This window comes from Salvelinus fontinalis, chromosome 22 (genome assembly GCF_029448725.1).
Source record: "Salvelinus fontinalis isolate EN_2023a chromosome 22, ASM2944872v1, whole genome shotgun sequence".
NCBI lineage: Eukaryota > Metazoa > Chordata > Actinopteri > Salmoniformes > Salmonidae > Salvelinus > Salvelinus fontinalis.
The window spans coordinates 8,951,598-8,969,145 of record NC_074686.1 but is presented as its reverse complement, the minus strand read 5'-3'; the positions used below and the strand labels follow the sequence as shown (position 1 = coordinate 8,969,145).

The 17,548-nt window shown below is 42.3% G+C and overlaps 1 protein-coding gene and 1 long non-coding RNA gene across 2 annotated transcripts in view; one reads left to right on the top strand and one right to left on the bottom strand.

Annotated features, from left to right (window-relative positions):
* Positions 1-14,892, top strand: part of zgc:174904 (uncharacterized protein LOC564690 homolog) — a 25,770-nt gene extending 10,878 nt beyond the window's left edge. The window contains exon 6 of the mRNA XM_055876250.1: positions 14,127-14,892. Coding sequence (XP_055732225.1) covers positions 14,127-14,277 — 151 coding nt within the window. The 3' untranslated portion in view covers positions 14,278-14,892. The remainder of the gene's footprint in view (positions 1-14,126) is intronic.
* Positions 14,770-17,548, bottom strand: LOC129819721 (uncharacterized). Its single transcript, XR_008754112.1, has 2 exons — positions 17,464-17,548; positions 14,770-16,981 (listed from the first exon to the last, which is right to left on the bottom strand). It is a non-coding gene; the product is annotated as an uncharacterized LOC129819721 (long non-coding RNA).

The window sequence follows — 17,548 nt, the reverse complement described above, 5'->3', positions numbered from 1 at the left end:
CTGTACGTGTAGGTATGTACAGCAGGACCAAATCGGAGAGATAGGTAGCCCATGTAATGATTTGTAGGTTAGCAGTAAAACCTTGAAATCAGCCCTTGCCTTAACAGGAAGCCAGTGTAGAGAGGTTAGCACTGGAGTAATATGGTAATTCTTGGGGGTTCTATTAAAGATTCAACCATGTTTAGCACTAACTGAAGTTTATTTAGTGCTTTATCCGGGTAGACGGAGAGTAGAGCATTGCAGTTGTCTAATCTAGAAGTAACAATAGCATGGATTAAAAGTTTTAAAAATTGCTGCCATCCGCTCCCACTTCCAAGGTAGGCAATTTTGGAGCTTCACCATGTTTCATCGAAATGTTAAGCTGTGTGTACAGCTGTGTGTCGTGAAAGTTGACATTGTGTTTCCGAATGACATCACCAAGAAGTAGAATATATAGTGAAAACAATAGTGGTCCTAAAACGGAACCTTGAGGAATGCCGAAACTTACAATTGATTTGTCAGAGGACAAACCATCCACAGAGACCAACTAATATCTTTCCGAGAGATAAGATCTAAACCAGGCAAGAACTTGTCCATGTAGACCAATTCCGTTTTCTAATATCTCCAAAATAATGTGGTGATCAATGGTGTCAAAAGCAGGTCTAGGAGCACGAGGACAGATGCAGAGCCTTGGTCTGACGCCATTAAAAGGTCATTTACCACCTTCACTAGTGCAGTCTCAGTGCTATGATGGGGTCTAAAACCAGACTGAAGCATTTCGTATACATTGTTTGTCTTCAGGAAGGCAGTGAGTTGCTGCGCTACAGCTTTTTAAAAATTGTTTGAGAGGAATGGGAGATTCAATATAGGCCGATAGTTTTTTACATTTCCGGGTCAAGCTTTGGCTTTTTCAAGAGAGGTTTTATTACTGCCACTTTTAGTGGGTTTGTTGCACATCTGGTGGATAGGGAGCCATTTATTATGTTCAACATAGAAGGGCCAAGCACAGGAAGCTGCTCTTTCAGTAGTTTAGTTTGAATAGTGTCCAGTGTCAAGAGATACAGGATTAAACAACTTGAGTGTCCATTGATCCTAGGTCCTGGAAGTTCTGTGCAGACTCAGGACAACTGAGCTTTGGAGAAATACGCAGATTCAAAGAAGAGTCCATCATTTGCTTTCTAATGATTATGATCTTTTCATCGAAGAAGTTCATGAATTCCTCACAGCTGAAGTGAAAGCCATCCTCTCATGTTGAACGTTTCTGTCGGCTAGATGAGCGACAACGGTTGGGGGGGGGGGGGGGGTTCTGTGCGCATAGTGTTCATGTTAATGTTACTACTTAGCTTTTCCGGCTGGTGGAGGTCCTGTAGAACCATGTCCAGATAAAGTGTCCAGGGTGAAAGTTGAATGAAAAAGTTGAGCGAAGAAAAAATACTAAGACATTGGTAAATGTATTAAAAGTTCAAAACGAAAAGTTTGGCAGATAGCCAAGTAGCAACAAACAGCCCAACAGCACGGAGATAAGTCTGTAAACCAGGATTCAGCTACACCTGTTTAATGTGGGTCTGTGGCCCTAATATAAAATGAGAACCTGCTTTATCTTGTACAAATTAGCATATTAATGTTGTTTTTCACATTTTTGTTGTTTACTTAGTCCTATGTTTTCGCAGTTGGTACCTGTGATGCAAACAGCTTATGGCTCATTTGACTGTGTTTTTCATACCCAGGCGTGTGCTATTCTGTAGGCCCTACCCATTTGGTTGTCCATCATTACACGTCTGCAGTTGAGCACCTGCAATTTGCATTGATGGACAGGATCGCAATGGATGACTCCGCCTGTTTATATGCTGTAACTGTGACATTTTGGTGTTATAGCTTTCTGACAAATTCATGTTTTGCCTTCTGTATGCTCTGAGTCATCCAGAAGATTACTAGAGAGTATGTATACTGTTATGAGACTATCAACATGCTGCCTAAGGTTCACAGCCTTAGAAAGATAGCCGGGATGCACCTATGGAACTTCTGGGCCAAGAATAGCCCCCCCCCACCCCCCACCCCAGCACAACTTTCATTCAAGATGAAATGTTCAATTTCAGTGGGTTTGTCAAATACTTGCAGCCCAACCCCTCCTCCCCAATGTTGTCAATGTTCTATATTTGCATTCTCATTTTGGGCTAATGTAACTTGCAGCTTATTAGACCTAGTTTCCTCATGTTCAATGCAAATGCGGCATTTGAGCTTCTAGAGATCTAATGACAAGATATCACTGCAAGCATAAACCGTGTCTTGTACTGCTCCTGCAGTTCTGACATCGGGATGGACAACCTGGCATTTGTCCGAGTCAATGTGACTTTCATTGCAATCAGCGTATTTGCAAACGTATTTTTTGCCTTCTGCCTGCTCTGCCCTCAGCGAGGCAGAGGGGGACTCAAACAGCCTATGAAGACACTACTGGAATCTTTGGTTTGCTGCACCATTGTTTTCTTGGTCTCTGTTATTGCGATGAAATATTTCCTCTTCACGGAACATCTGAAGCTGAGGCTTGCTGCTAATATGCTGGTGGAGTACATTTTCCCCACTAGTATGACAACCTCCGTTTGGCTGAATTTCTTCTACTACACCCAGATCGTCCCTGCTCAGCGAGCTCTCTTCACCTGGGTGAAGAGGAACATCAAAATCATCATTTACTGGGTCCTGTTTATCAACAGGGTCTTGTTTTTGTTTGACATTTCTCTTCATATTCCAGCAATAGTTGATTTACTCAACAAAGTCTCTGGAAATGCTAACAGCACGTACACATCAATGAACAGCACGTACACATCAATGAACAGCACGTACACATCAATGAACAGCACGTACACATCAATGAACAGCACCGCGCCTGCCTCTCCAAATGCCCTGTTCTACACTGAGAGGACACGTCTTGTTTTGAAAATTCTATACATCTTTTTTGGACTCTGTGTGGTAGTTGGGTCGAGCTGTGCCACTGTGCGCTACCTGCACAGACACATGAAGAGCATGAAAGAGAGCGGCAGCCCCTTCTCCTCACCCCGTCTGCGCAGCCAGATGAGGGCCACCATTACTGGGATCCTGCAGGGAATTCTCTACGTCATTTGCTTTCTGTGGTTCATCTTTTATATCTTCAAGGACTTTTTCTTTCCAACTTTTGACAATAATAGAAATATCTTCTACACAGTCCTCTCTCTGTACACGTTCGGCACCACTGTAAACCTGGGTATTGGTCAGTCTGTTTTCAGACAGAGGGCTGCTGATATTTGTCTCAAGGCTCAACAGGCTGTAAGGTTGTCAAAGTTGTGTGGATGAAACAATCAATCAGGTGTGTGACATCGAGACTTATGCATTGGTATATTGAAACGTGTAATGCTGTGTTGAGTTAAATAGTCTACCCCAGGATTATATTGATATATAGATATAATAAATGCTAATAATAATAATTTGGCTTCATAGACATGGCTTAAATTATTTAAGATTCAATAGTTTACCAACAAAGTTCTTGTTTTATGAACCAGAATTAAGCCTTCAACTGTAAGCCTTCACCTGGATTTACTTAAACTGGGTCTGTGAAACTGGCCCATAATGTAGTTGGCTATAATCTTTTACAAATTAGTCATTATACTGTATTCATTTAAAAAATATATATATACTTACACTTTTTTCAGTTTTTCGTTCATTCTGTGGTCCTCCGTAGCTCATTTGGTAGAGAATGGCACTTGCAACGCTAGTAGGTTTGAATTCCGGGACCACCTTAAAATGTATCCACACATTGTGACGGCCCTGAATATTTCTGAACCGTCTCAGCGCTTCTCCTTCTAATAGGGCGCTTCCCCTTTAATTCCCCATTAAATAGCCAGCATCAGCTGCGCAAAGGTGAAGTTGTGATTGAGACATGAATGAGGATGTGTACTACCTTCAGTTCATGAAGCTTCGCCATTACGTTTGTTTTGTTGCCTTACAGTGTGTTTTGTAGCCTTAAAGCGAGTTTACCCAGGATTGGATCCACTCTGTGCGTCTGTGGACTACAACTCTCCGTTGGTTTTCGTGGCCTTTTCTCCGCTGGAGATCTGTTGGCGGATTGTCTGACTGACCGACTGACTACAACTTTTTGTACACGGTATTTCATTTGTTTGGGGTGATATATACTGTGATTTATGTAGTTGTGAGGACGTATTATTCTTTGGTTAATCTTTGATACGCTTTATAGTTGTGTTGCAAAATAAGTGTTATTTTGAGTGTATGAATATACTGGGTTTACGCTACGGACAAACGTTGCGACTAAGGTCACTTGAGTCACTGAACTTATTTACCGGGCTGGACTCTTTTTATGCCCGAGGTACAGGACATTTCTAAAGGAACATAGGTGCATTAATTGTTATATTGTTGGGTGTGATCATTTATGTTGTTAATACAACCACGCAAAAGAATACACTTGTTTGAAGTTCTTTCCAATGTTTTAAGGGGTTTATGAAAAGTATATTTCCATTCTTACTTTTAATAAGTCCTTTGTATTGGTGTGACTTGACGGACCAGATGGGACTCATTCCCTCCCAAACTAAAAGGAGAAACCAATGCTTTCTCTGGTAGGCTCAACCTACCTGGCACCCCTAGAAATAACCTAAAGTCAAAACCGTTACATAAAAAAATGGCACCCCAGATGGGACCTCAACATTGAGAACTAACCAAAGCAAATCTTTTGTGTGGAATTAAAATAATGGATTCACCCCAAGAAAATGTGCTCATCCATATCCTACCTGTCAATGGGAATACACAGGGTCATTCTGACTACCGAGCCAACAATACAAATCATAATGTGAATGGAAATAAAGGAGTTGATTTGGGCCAGAACCCTGGGAATCTGAATGCTCGGTCTGGACCCCAGGCCACAGGAGGTCTAACTAGTAACTCACTTATTGACATGGATCTGTGTGAAAGTACTGAGCTAGCCCTCCCTCTGACACCCAACCTTCCTCCATTGTCTGGTTTATCTCCAGAGGTTGTAGTCTTACAACTTCAAGGTGACATCCTTGATATTCGTCGGACTCAACAACACCTCCAAACTCTAATCCACCATAAATTCAAATGTCTGAGTGAAGAGCAACAACAGGGTGCCATGGAATTCAGAAACTCACTGAGCACTCTAACTCACACGCTGACAGAGCTCAGTGAGAGTGGAAGACAGGAAATTACTGGTGCCATGGACAGGCAGTTTGACTACCAACAAAGCCAACTCACTGCCACTCTCCAGTGGCGCCTGCAACATCATCACACTGAGGTCCTCAAGGACGTCAATTCTGTATTTTCTCCCCTGGTTAACACTGTAGACCACTTGCAGACAGCGCTCTCTAATTGTGTTAAAATGTTGGATGATGTGTCTGTTGACATGGCCTCCATTAGGCACAACTCCTTGCACAGAGCTTCTCTTGTGTCCACTTCTGTTCAGACCACTGAGGGCCAAGCGGGCACCTCAGAACAGCCAAGACAAGGCCATGATGCAGCCACCCCTTGCAGGATGCAATCCACCATGCATCCTGGTGTTCATTTTCATGGTCCGATAACTCCCTCACCCTCTACTTCCTCAATCCCTCCTAGCTCTTTTGTTCATGGTGATTTGAGTAGACGTCATGTGGGAGCGATGCCCATTAAATTGCAATTTCCCACCTTTGGGGAAAAAGGATGACAGTCCTGATCCGCTAATGTATCTGGAAAGATGTGTGGCAGTCTTCTCTGCCGTTGCTCCGATACGACTAACCCTGGGTAATCCTTCTGATGATCTCCTTTTACAGGCTGTAAGAAGAGCTCAGCTGGAACAGCCAGAGGAGTTAAGGCTGTTGGAACAGCTGCAGAATAATGCTGATGTGTGTACTTCAAAGCTAGGACGCACCGGACTCCTGAAGCACAAAATATTCCTTACACAGGAAATGCCGATCAAGCAAAAGCCATATCGTTTGTCCCCAGCGACGCTAATAATCCAAAAGGGACTCATTAATGATATGTTGACACAAGATATAATAGAACGTTCCTCCTCTCCCTGGGCTGCTCCTGTTGTCCTCATTCCAAAAAAGACCGGTGGTCTTAGATTTTGTGTGGACTATAGGAAGACCAACAATGTTTCCCAGACTGATGCCTATCCTCTTCCCACCATCCACGAGATCCTGGAGTCATTGTCTGGTGCTGTTGTGTTCACTACCCTTGACCTCAATAGTGGCTATTGGCAGGTTGAGATGGACCAGGAAAGCAAGGACAAGACTGCTTTTGTCTGTGCTGAGGGCTTGTTTTCCTTTAAGGTGATGCCTTTTGGATTAAAGAATGCACCTGCCACTTTCCAAAGACTCATGGAGATTGCGTTAGGTGAGCTCAAAGGGAAGATCTGTTTCGTCTACCTGGACGATATAATTATCTACTCCCAGAACAGAGAACAACACTTTCAAGATCTTCAAGCAGTGTTGGACAAGCTAAGAGAAGCTGGTCTGACATTGAATATGAAGAAGAGCCACTTCTGCCAAACCTCCCTGAAGTTCCTTGGCCATATTGTGTCTTTTGACGGCATTCATGTGGATCCTGAAAAGACCAAGGCTGTACAAGACTTCCCTGTGCCAACCACACTCAAGGCCCTTCAACGGTTCCTTGGGATGGCTGGATGGTACCATCGGTTTGTGTGGAACTTCTCCCAGGTGGCAGAACCCCTCAACGCGTTGAAGCGAAAAGGAGCGAAATTCCGATGGACGGCAGAGTGCCAGACCTCCTTTGAAACCCTGAAACGACACCTCGTCACACCTCCCATTTTGGGTCATCCCAACTTTGATTGCCCTTTTGTTGTTTACACTGATGCAAGTGATGTTGGACTTGGTGCTGTCCTAGTCCAACAGACTGGACTTGGTACTGAAGACGTGCTAGCGTTCGCCAGTCGGACATTGAATGGAGCAGAACGGAACTACTCCACAACCGAGCAAGAGTGCCTTGCAGTTGTCTGGGCTTTGGAAAAGTGGAGGTACTACCTGGAGGGAAGACACTTCACTGTGGTCACTGACCATTCCTCCCTTGTGTGGGTGTTCAAGACCAACAAACCAAGCACCAGGCTCATCAGATGGGCTCTACGGTTGCAAGAGTTCACCTTTGCAGTAGAATACAGGAAAGGAAAATACAACACTGTTCCAGATGCCTTATCCAGAGCTCCTGCTTGTGATAATGGTGGCCCTCATCTTACATGTGCTACTGTCCTGTCTAGCAGTCGAGACTCACCCAAAACTGACTTTCCCATCTCTGATGAGGTCATTTGGAAAGCCCAACAGGCTGATCCAGAAGTACAGGCTTTGTACCAGACTATCCTGGAAGATGGAGAAAAGATGGTCAACCCTACCACAAAGCTGACCATCATTGAAGACAAAGTCTACCGAGTTGTACAACTACCTCACAGAACACTCTACCAAATGTACATACCTGAAACTCTACGCCTTCAATTGCTTCAACATTTCCATGAAGACCCATTAGCTGGTCATTTGGGCAGGTTCAAAACATACAAACGGTTGCAAGCATTACTGTACTGGCCACATCTGAGCATGGATGTGAAGTCACACATCCGAAACTGCCAGGTTTGTCAAATGTACAAACCAGAAGGTAGAAAACCTGCTGGCAAGTTGCAGCAAACGGTGGTTACCCGACCTTGGGAAATGTTAGGAGTGGATTTGATGGGTCCATTTCCTAGAAGCTCCAATCAGAATGTGTATATGCTTGTTTTTGTTGATTACTATTCCAAGTGGGTGGAGCTCTTTGCCCTGCGTCAGGCCACAGCAAGGACAGTCTCTAACATCCTTACGAAAGAGATCCTGACTCGCTGGGGAGTGCCTGATTACATCCTGTCTGATCGAGGTTCCCAATTTGTCTCTGATCTCTTTGAGGAGACCTGCCAAAGATGGAACCTGAGACAGGCCGTGGTCAACTTCTATCACCCACAGACCAACCTCACTGAGAGAGTAAATCGAACCTTGAAGACAATGGTTGCTTCCTATGTAGGGACCCAGCACAAACACTGGGACAAGCACCTTCACGAGTTTCGATTTGCCCTGAATTCTGCTGTGCAAGAATCCACTGGAGTCACACCTGCCGAGCTGAACCTAAGTCGTCCCCTCAGAGGACCCTTGGATATGGTGCTACAGCCCCAGCAGCTTACTCCAGACGCTGCTTGCTATGACCAGGTAGTCCATCTCCACGACTTGAGAGCTCTTGTCTCGAAGAACATGATCCAGGCTCGACTCAAGCAGAAGAGAAATTATGATAAGAACAGACGAGACATGCAGTTCCAGCTTCGTGATCGGGTGTGGCTTCGCTCTCATCCTTACTCGAAAGCTGAACAATTCTTCTCGGCCAAGCTCGCTCCTAAATGGCAAGGACCATATAGGATTGTGGAGCAGATGGGCCCTTTTGAACTACCGAGTGGTGAAAGAGGACACAGGTGAAGATATGCGCGTTGTCCATGTCTCACGCCTTAAGGCCTGTTACCCCTCGGCTAAGGAATTGGAGGAGATTGAGCGCCGCAAGGTCCTGGAGATCTTTGAAGAGGAAAGTGAGGAGACTTTTCTCGGATTCCCAGACCCAGAAGTCTCACGCCTTAATGCCTGTGACCCCTCAGCTGAGGAGCGTGAGCTCCAAAAAGTAAGGAAAATGTTTGTAGAGGAAAGTGATGAGACCTTTCTCGGTTTCCCCGACCAAGATGTGCCTTCCCGGGCAATGGTCGGCTTTTTCCAGGGGAGGGGGTGTGTGACGGCCCTGAATATTTCTGAACCGTCTCAGTGCTTCTCCTTCTAATAGGGCGCTTCCCCTTTAATTCCCCATTAAATAGCCAGCATCAGCTGCGCAAAGTTGAAGTTGTGATTGAGACATGAATGAGGATGTGTACTACCTTCAGTTCATGAAGCTTCGCCATTACGTTTGTTTTGTTGCCTTACAGTGTGTTTTGTAGCCTTAAAGCGAGTTTACCCAGGATTGGATCCACTCTGTGCGTCTGTGGACTACAACTCTCCGTTGGTTTTCGTGGCCTTTTCTCCGCTGGAGATCTGTTGGCGGATTGTCTGACTGACCGACTGACTACAACTTTTTGTACACGGTATTTCATTTGTTTGGGGTGATATATACTGTGATTTATGTAGTTGTGAGGACGTATTATTCTTTGGTTAATCTTTGATACGCTTTATAGTTGTGTTGCAAAATAAGTGTTATTTTGAGTGTATGAATATACTGGGTTTACGCTACGGACAAACGTTGCGACTAAGGTCACTTGAGTCACTGAACTTATTTACCGGGCTGGACTCTTTTTATGCCCGAGGTACAGGACATTTCTAAAGGAACATAGGTGCATTAATTGTTATATTGTTGGGTGTGATCATTTATGTTGTTAATACAACCACGCAAAAGAATACACTTGTTTGAAGTTCTTTCCAATGTTTTAAGGGGTTTATGAAAAGTATATTTCCATCCTTACTTTTAATAAGTCCTTTGTATTGGTGTGACTTGACGGACCAGATGGGACTCATTCCCTCCCAAACTAAAAGGAGAAACCAATGCTTTCTCTGGTAGGCTCAACCTACCTGGCACCCCTAGAAATAACCTAAAGTCAAAACCGTTACAACATCCACACAAATGTATCCAAGTCGCTTTGGATAAAGGCATCTGCTAAACGGTATATGTTATTATTAGATTTATGTTTCTACATTATGTTTTCCATCTGTATCTGAGATAAATACGTTATGGTACATTTGACTGTTTTTCATCAGGCGTGTGATATTCCTATTTGTTTTTCCATCCACTTAACCTATTAAGTGGACTATCCTAACTATACCAAGATGGATAACTAATTGACTGTACTTAAAATAAACTTGTGAAATGTATGACTGCTTTTTGTGCCCCATAAAGAAATAATATAAAACAGAAAAATAACTAAAATGTGTAACCCAATGGATCTACACGCAGGATAAATAGGCTATTACAAACTACTGTTCGGACCCTAGAAATAAAATGGCTTCCTGCTTTACTCCTATGGGTACACACAATATGGCCACCGGTCCACCCATCACAGAGCATTGACTTGAATGGCAATGACCATTCTAGTTGTTCTATTTCTATGGGTTCTATAGCTCAGGTAGAGAGAAAAAGAGAAGGCTGCGGCTCCGGATATATATAACCGCCTTGTACCCCCCCCGCCCCGCCCCCCTGAATCCCCTTGAAAGATCTGTATCACGTTTCGCGCATGTCTTTCTTTACCTCTACTTTACACATCATTTTTTTTGTGGTCACCCTCCCTTCACATTTCTCACTGTCAATCGTGTATGATAATTCTCTAAGCTTTACCGGTGGAACGTCCATGCAGCATCTGCACGCCAAACCATTTGATTTCAAATGATACTCTTCTTAGTTATGTACAGTGTTTCGAATTCTGTACAGTGAGCAAATATTTTTTTGCAGATAGTGTTAACAAACTATAGCATACCTGTGTTTTGTTTCAATCAAAACAGATATTTTGCCTAGTAGTGCACGCTGTTTAGTTGTGGCCGCATGAGAGAAAAATGGTTGATATGCTTCAGTTTGCTGCCATATGACTAGTTTCACATTTGTCTCCAGCGATCATAAGGTGAAATAGATCAAAAACAATTATAATTTATATTTACAATCACCTTATCCAAACGACTTACTCATTTACCTAGCTCCTATCAATAGCTCAGCCTCTTATCAATTTGTAAATTACAGTTCATGGAGAATTGTTATTTCTATCATAAAAAATAAAGTTGCTCCGCATGGGACCAACAGGTTACTTAACGTTATTCATTGTTTAATTAAGTGTAAAGGGGGTGGAGTTACGAGGGAATTAAGTAGACACACTTCGCCACATCTTCATTTCTTTGATCTCCACCCCGAGTGAATAGTTTCAAGTTGTATTAGTCATATGTATGGGATAGGCATGGTGTACATCCTCCAAGGAAATGTCTTACTAGCAGGTTCTTTCTCGACAATGCAGCAATAAGAAATAATAAAAGATGAGAATAGAAACATAAAGTAAATGGCAGTAGAATAGAATACACATTTTAGCAAGAGTATAATTTATAGTCCAATATTTACATGTGTATTGGGAGATGGGGGGGGCAAGTGTTATTGTCATGCTTAAATTCAAGGTCAGAATACACAAGAAAAAATTGCATCAAAGGGGAATTACGTTCCATTTACGCTCGCAAGTAGAGCATCCTGCACATGCGCAGAGGCTTTGGGGCCTTTAGTCCCCGGAGAGAAAGGTCCAGAAAATATGGATCTGCAGCCACTCCGAAAGCAGAAACAGCTACTAACTTACTATAGCTTGTTGTCACCCTAGATCTAGTTCATATGGACACTGACCTCTGGGGCTGTGTGATCAGGCAGCAACAGTATTGATCTTCAGTAATATAGGACAGTCTGTGTATACACACATTTACTGGTATGTTTTGGTATGCATACTTTGAAAGAGAACCTTTCCCCTTTGGCCCAGTTTCCTTTCCTCATGGGGCCATAACATCCCTTGTTTTCTCCAAGTTCTTCTTCCCTCCTTCAAATTTGTGTCAGTCTGGTCGTCATCATATGATCTCTCTTCCTCATTCTTAATGTGTTTTCAAAGGATATCATTTTTTGTGTTGCTTCAGATTACCTTCTCCTTCCTCTTTTTTGCTTATCTTATCCTCCTTCCCATTCTTCAGCATTTCTTCCTTTTATTCTTCCTCTTTTCTTAATATATATATATTTTTTTACATATTCCACTGCTTCGTCTTTCCTTACTACTGCTGCAATTAAGACGGCAGTGACAGAGTGAAGAATATGGTACATTATTGTACATGATGCAAGGGTTTTTATCTAACCTTTCTTTATAGCGGTTTGTCTCATTGAGACAAAGAGAGACCTGTAGAGGCACTGCAGATAACCCAGTTCAGTAGCGCACACAAATGGCCAACAGCTATTCTAGTGAAACAACACGCACACACATAAATATATACAGTTGAAGTCGGAAGATTACATACACCTTAGCCAAATACATTTAAACTCAGTTTTTCACAATTCCTGACATTTAATCCTAGTAAAAAATGTTCTGTCTTAGGTCAGTTAGGATCACCACTTTATTTTAAGAATGTGAAATGTCAGAATAATAGTAGAGAGAATTATATATTTCAGCTTTTATTTCTTTCATCACATTCCCAGTGAATCAGAAGTTTACATACACTCAATTAGTATTTGGTAGCATTGCCTTTAAATTGTTTAACTTGGGTCAAACGTTTCGGGTAGTCTTCCACAAGTCAGAATAATAGTACTCCCGCTCTCCATGGTTAGCCTGGGAAGTGGGCGCAGGTCTCCTACCTGCCCTCAGCCCACTACCTCTAAGCCCCCCCCCAATAAATTTTTTGGGTTGACTCACAGGCTTCCTACCGCGTCGTCGTGCTGCCTCCATTCGCCGGTATCCCTCCTCGCACTGCGCCAGAGAATCCCAGACGGGCTTCGGCACTCGCCCTGGGTCGATCGCCCACCTGTCGATCTCCTCCCACGTAGTGTAGTCCAGATTACGCTCCCATTGCCATTCCTCCTTGCGCTGCTCCTGTTGCCGCTTATCACGCTGCTTAATCCCGCATTGGTGGGTAATTCTGTCACGATTGTCTTTCGAAGAGAGTGAGGAACAAAATGCAGCGTGTGGAAGGTACATCTTCTTTATTAAAGAAAGAAGACGAAAACGACACGAACACTATACAACTAAACAAAACAACAAAACAGATGACCGTGAAGCTAATCAAACATAAGTGCTGACACTAAACACTTAGACATAGACAATTACCCACAAATGCATGATGCCCATGGCTGCCTTAAATATGGCTCCCAATCAGAGACAAATGAAAGACATCTGTCTCTGATTGAGAACCACTCAGGCAACCATAGACATACCTAGACACATTCACTCAACCATAGACATACCTAGAAACATTCACTCAACACAAACTCATACACTACACCCAACACCCCCTTTACCATATAACCACCCAAAATGACAAAACACAAACATTCCCCATGTCACACCATGACCTAACTAAAATAATAAAGAAAACAAAGAATGCTAAGACCAGGGCGTGACAGAACCAGACTTGTGGAGGTCTACAATTTCTTTTCTGAGGTCTTGGCTGATTTCTTTTGATTTTTCCCATGATGTCAGCAAAGAGGCAATGAGTTTGAAGGTTGGCCTTGAAATACATCCACAGGTACACTTCCAATTGACTCAGGCTAATTGACATAACTTATCAGAAGCTTCTAAAGCCATGACATAATTTTCTGTAATTTTCCAAGCTGTTTAAAGGCACAGTCAAGTTAGTGTATGTAAACTTCTGACCCACTGGAATTGTGATACAGTGAATTATAAGTGAAATAATCTGTCTGTAAACAATTGTTGGAAAAATGACTTGCACAAAGTAGATGTCCTAACCGACTTGCCAAAACTATGGTTTGTTAACAAGAAATTTGTGGAGTGCTTGAAGAACATTAGCATTTCTTGGCAATTTCTCGCATGGAATAGCCTTCATTTCTCAGAACAAGAGTAGACTGACGAGTTTCAGAAGGAAGTCCTTTGTTTCTTGCCATTTTGAGCCTATAATCGAACCCACAAATGCTGACGCTCCAGATACTCAACTAGTCTAAAGAAGGACAGTTTTATTGCTTCTTTAATCAGTACAACAGTTTTCAGCTGTGCTAACATAATTGCAAAAGGGTTTTCTAATGATCAATTAACCTTTCAAAATGATAAACTTGGATTAGCTAACACAACGTGCCATTGGAACACAGGAGTGATGGTTGCTGATAATGGGCCTATGTAGATATTCCATGTATAATCCGCTGTTTCCAGCTACAATAGTCATTTACAACATTAGCAATGTCTACACTGTATTTCTGATCAATTTGATGTTATTTTAATGGACAAAAAAATTGCTTTTCTTTCAATAACAAGGACGTTTCTAAGTGACCCCAAACTTTTGAACGGTAGTGTATATATGTTGTTTGTATATGATATACATTATACCAAGAGATGTTTGGTTGAATTTGTGTGTGTTTTTTTTTATAATGAAACCATTTTTCTCCCTGTGTAGCTTTTGGGAGGAGGGCGAGCCCAACAACCACATTGACGAAGACTGTGGCTACATCGTGAAGACGCGCAAGCTGGAGCGCAAGGCGGTGAGCAGCTGGTACGACGCCCCATGCACCATGTACTTGCCCTTCATCTGTGAGATAGAGATGTAGGCCTATGCTCCTGCTACTTAGAGATAAGTAGTTACCAGACTCGTGTTGGATCCAGAATTCCTTCCTGTTAATGTCCATGTGATAGACCAGTGATGACCAACCCTTCACCTGCAAAGCTACTGGGTAGTCAGGTTTTTGCTGCAACCCTGCTCTAACACATCTGGGTTCGGATGAGCAGCTGATTAGTAGAATCAGGTGTATTAGAGCAGGGCAAGAGCAAAACCTTGAAGGACCTGTAGCTCTTCAGGAGGATGGTTGGCCACCCCTGTCATAGACTTTGGTAGACCTTTACAGCATTACCAGGTCTGAAGGACAATGCTTTACTTTACTAGTATCTGCTTTCATTTGCTTTTTCAATTAAAATTTTACTCCAGGAGGATCTTATATAGTTACTATTGTGTCATTGAAGTGGTCACCAAAGTTCAAAATCCTTCTAAAGCAATGTCTGTCAATCAATGCTCATGTTATTTAGATTCATAGAAGAAGAAAACATTTAAAAATATAAAAAATGATTTAATATAAATGTTTTTCATAAAACAGATGATCAAATGATCTATTCATAACAATGCAAATACATTGATTGGTTTTGTCAATAAAAATGTTGAAAATGGAAAATAGTTATAAGCCTATTTACTTTGACATTATGTTGGACGACACATTTTTACTTCTAGTGGTTACGGTTAGTATTGGGAAAGGATCATCCAGTCTATGGTAATCTGCCTAGACCGACGCGGTTATAGAGTGTGTCCTTTTTCAGTGTTGTTCTCTAGGTGATGAGTGTTTGGGGCTGTCAATTGCCAAAGGAAATAACAGAATAGGTGTTATATAGGTGTAGAGTTAGCGTATAAGGTACTCGTTTGCTAAATGATTGCTTTGCCTCACCTATTTACATGTGGGGTGTTGTGCTATTTGAATACTGTGGAGTGAAATCATTCTAGAAAAATGGTACAAGATTTAGGACAATCTACCACGATTTTGAAGCTTTTTGGCTTTCAGAATTATTACAGGTAATTCAAAAACTGAATTACTTTGCTGTTACGATGAAAAGCATACACTGCCGGTCTACATTGTAGAATAATAGTGAAGACATCACAACTATGAAATAACACATATGGAATCAAGTAGTAACCAAAAAAGTATTAAACAAATCAAAATATATTTTATATTTGAGATTCTTCAAATAGCCACCCTTTGCTTTGCCTTGATGACAGCTTTGCACACTCGTGGCATTCTCTCAACCAGCTTCACCTGGAATGCTTTTCCAACAGTCTTGAAGGAGTTCCCACATATGCTGAGTATTGTTGGCTGCTTTTCCTTCACTCTGTGATCCGAATCAAGCCAAACCATCTCAATTGGGTTGAGGTCGGGGGATTGTGGAGGCCAGGTCATCTGATGCAGCACTCCATCACTCTCCTTGGTAAAATAGCCCTTACACAGCCTGAAGGTGGGTCATTGTCCTGTTGTCCAGTTGAAAAACAAATGATAGTCCCACTATGCCAAAACCAGATGGGATGGCATATTGCTGTGGTAGCCATGCTGGTTAAGTGTCCCTTGAATTCTAAATAAATCACACATAGTGTCACCAGCAAAGCACCCCCACACCATAACACCTCCTCCATGCTTTACGGTGGGAAATACACATGCAGGGATCATCCGTTCACCCACACCACGTCTCACAAAGACATGGCGGTTGAAACCAAAAATCTCCAATTTGGACTCCACACCAAATGACAAATTTCCATTTGTCACATGCGCCGAACACAGCAGGCGTAGACCTTACAGTGAAATGCTTACTTAATGCTTAATTATATCCCTCAGATATCCAATTTATGGTGGCCAATATTGGCAGCTATTGTGAGGCTACCCTCATGTCTCTGAAAGGATGTTTCCTGGTCGTAAAAAGCATGCAGTTACTTTCTGTATAACTCTGATGACGTCACTGGAAATGGATAGTTCTGTTTTACAGTCCCTTGAAAACGGCACGTAGTTGTCAAGGGTTTTAAAGGAGCTGGTGGGTCTCCTTGCCCCCAAGCAGGGAAATTGAATGCTTTGCACCTTATTGTGACGTTTTATTCATAACAACCTGTAATCAGATCAGATTGTGATGTCATGATCTATGCATAAAACTCCAACAGGCTGAAAATCCATATATACACTGCTCAAAAAAATAAAGGGAACACTTAAACAACACAATATAACTCCAAGTCAATCACACTTCTGTGAAATCAAACTGTCCACTTAGGAAGCAACACTGATTGACAATAAATTTCACATGCTGTTGTGCAAATGGAATAGACAAAAGGTGGAAATTAAAGGCAATTAGCAAGACACCCTCAATAAAGGAGTGATTCTGCAGGTGGTGACCACAGACCACTTCTCAGTTCCTATGCTTCCTGGCTGATGTTTTGGTCACTTTTGAACGCTGGCGGTGCTTTCACTCTAGTGGTAGCATGAGACGGAGTCTACAACCCACACAAGCGGCTCAGGTAGTGCAGCTCATCCAGGATGGCACATCAATGCGAGCTGTGGCAAAAAGGTTTGCTGTGTCTGTCAGCGTAGTGTCCAGAGCATGGAGGCGCTACCAGGAGACAGGCCAGTACATCAGGAGACGTGGAGGAGGCCGTAGGAGGGCAACAACCCAGCAGCAGGACCGCTACCTCCGCCTTTGAGCAGGAGGAGCACTGCCAGAGCCCTGCAAAATGACCTCCAGCAGGCCACAAATGTGCATGTCAGCAGTGTATATATTTTTTTTTTTTCACAAAAAGGGCATTATCATCATTTTCAAAATGTCAGTGATATTTCAACCACATAGTGTAGAAATGTCATTAAAAAAACTGGAAAAATATGTTTTTTTACTTTAGGTATTATTCTATTCCTTATACATTATTAATGTTAATATGACACCACATGACAGATATTTGGATTGTTATTCAGAATGTCTTGAAGTAACGTCAGACGCAGGTGTGAAATGGCCCATTATAAAGACCAAAAGGTGGGACACAGAACTGCTCCAGTCCCTGTAATACACATTTCCAAAAGTCCTCTCAAAACAGATATGGTTCGTATAGCACTTTACGACACAGTATACTGAACACTATCATACCAGCATAATAGCTAAGTTAATATTTTACAACAATATATTTCATATATTTATTATATTTAATTTAATGTTTGCCGAATACTCACTGTTGGACTGTTCTGCATGAAGTGCTGCCCTGAAAACATGGACCATGACAGTATTAGACCTACGACCTACATCAGTCTGGTTGTG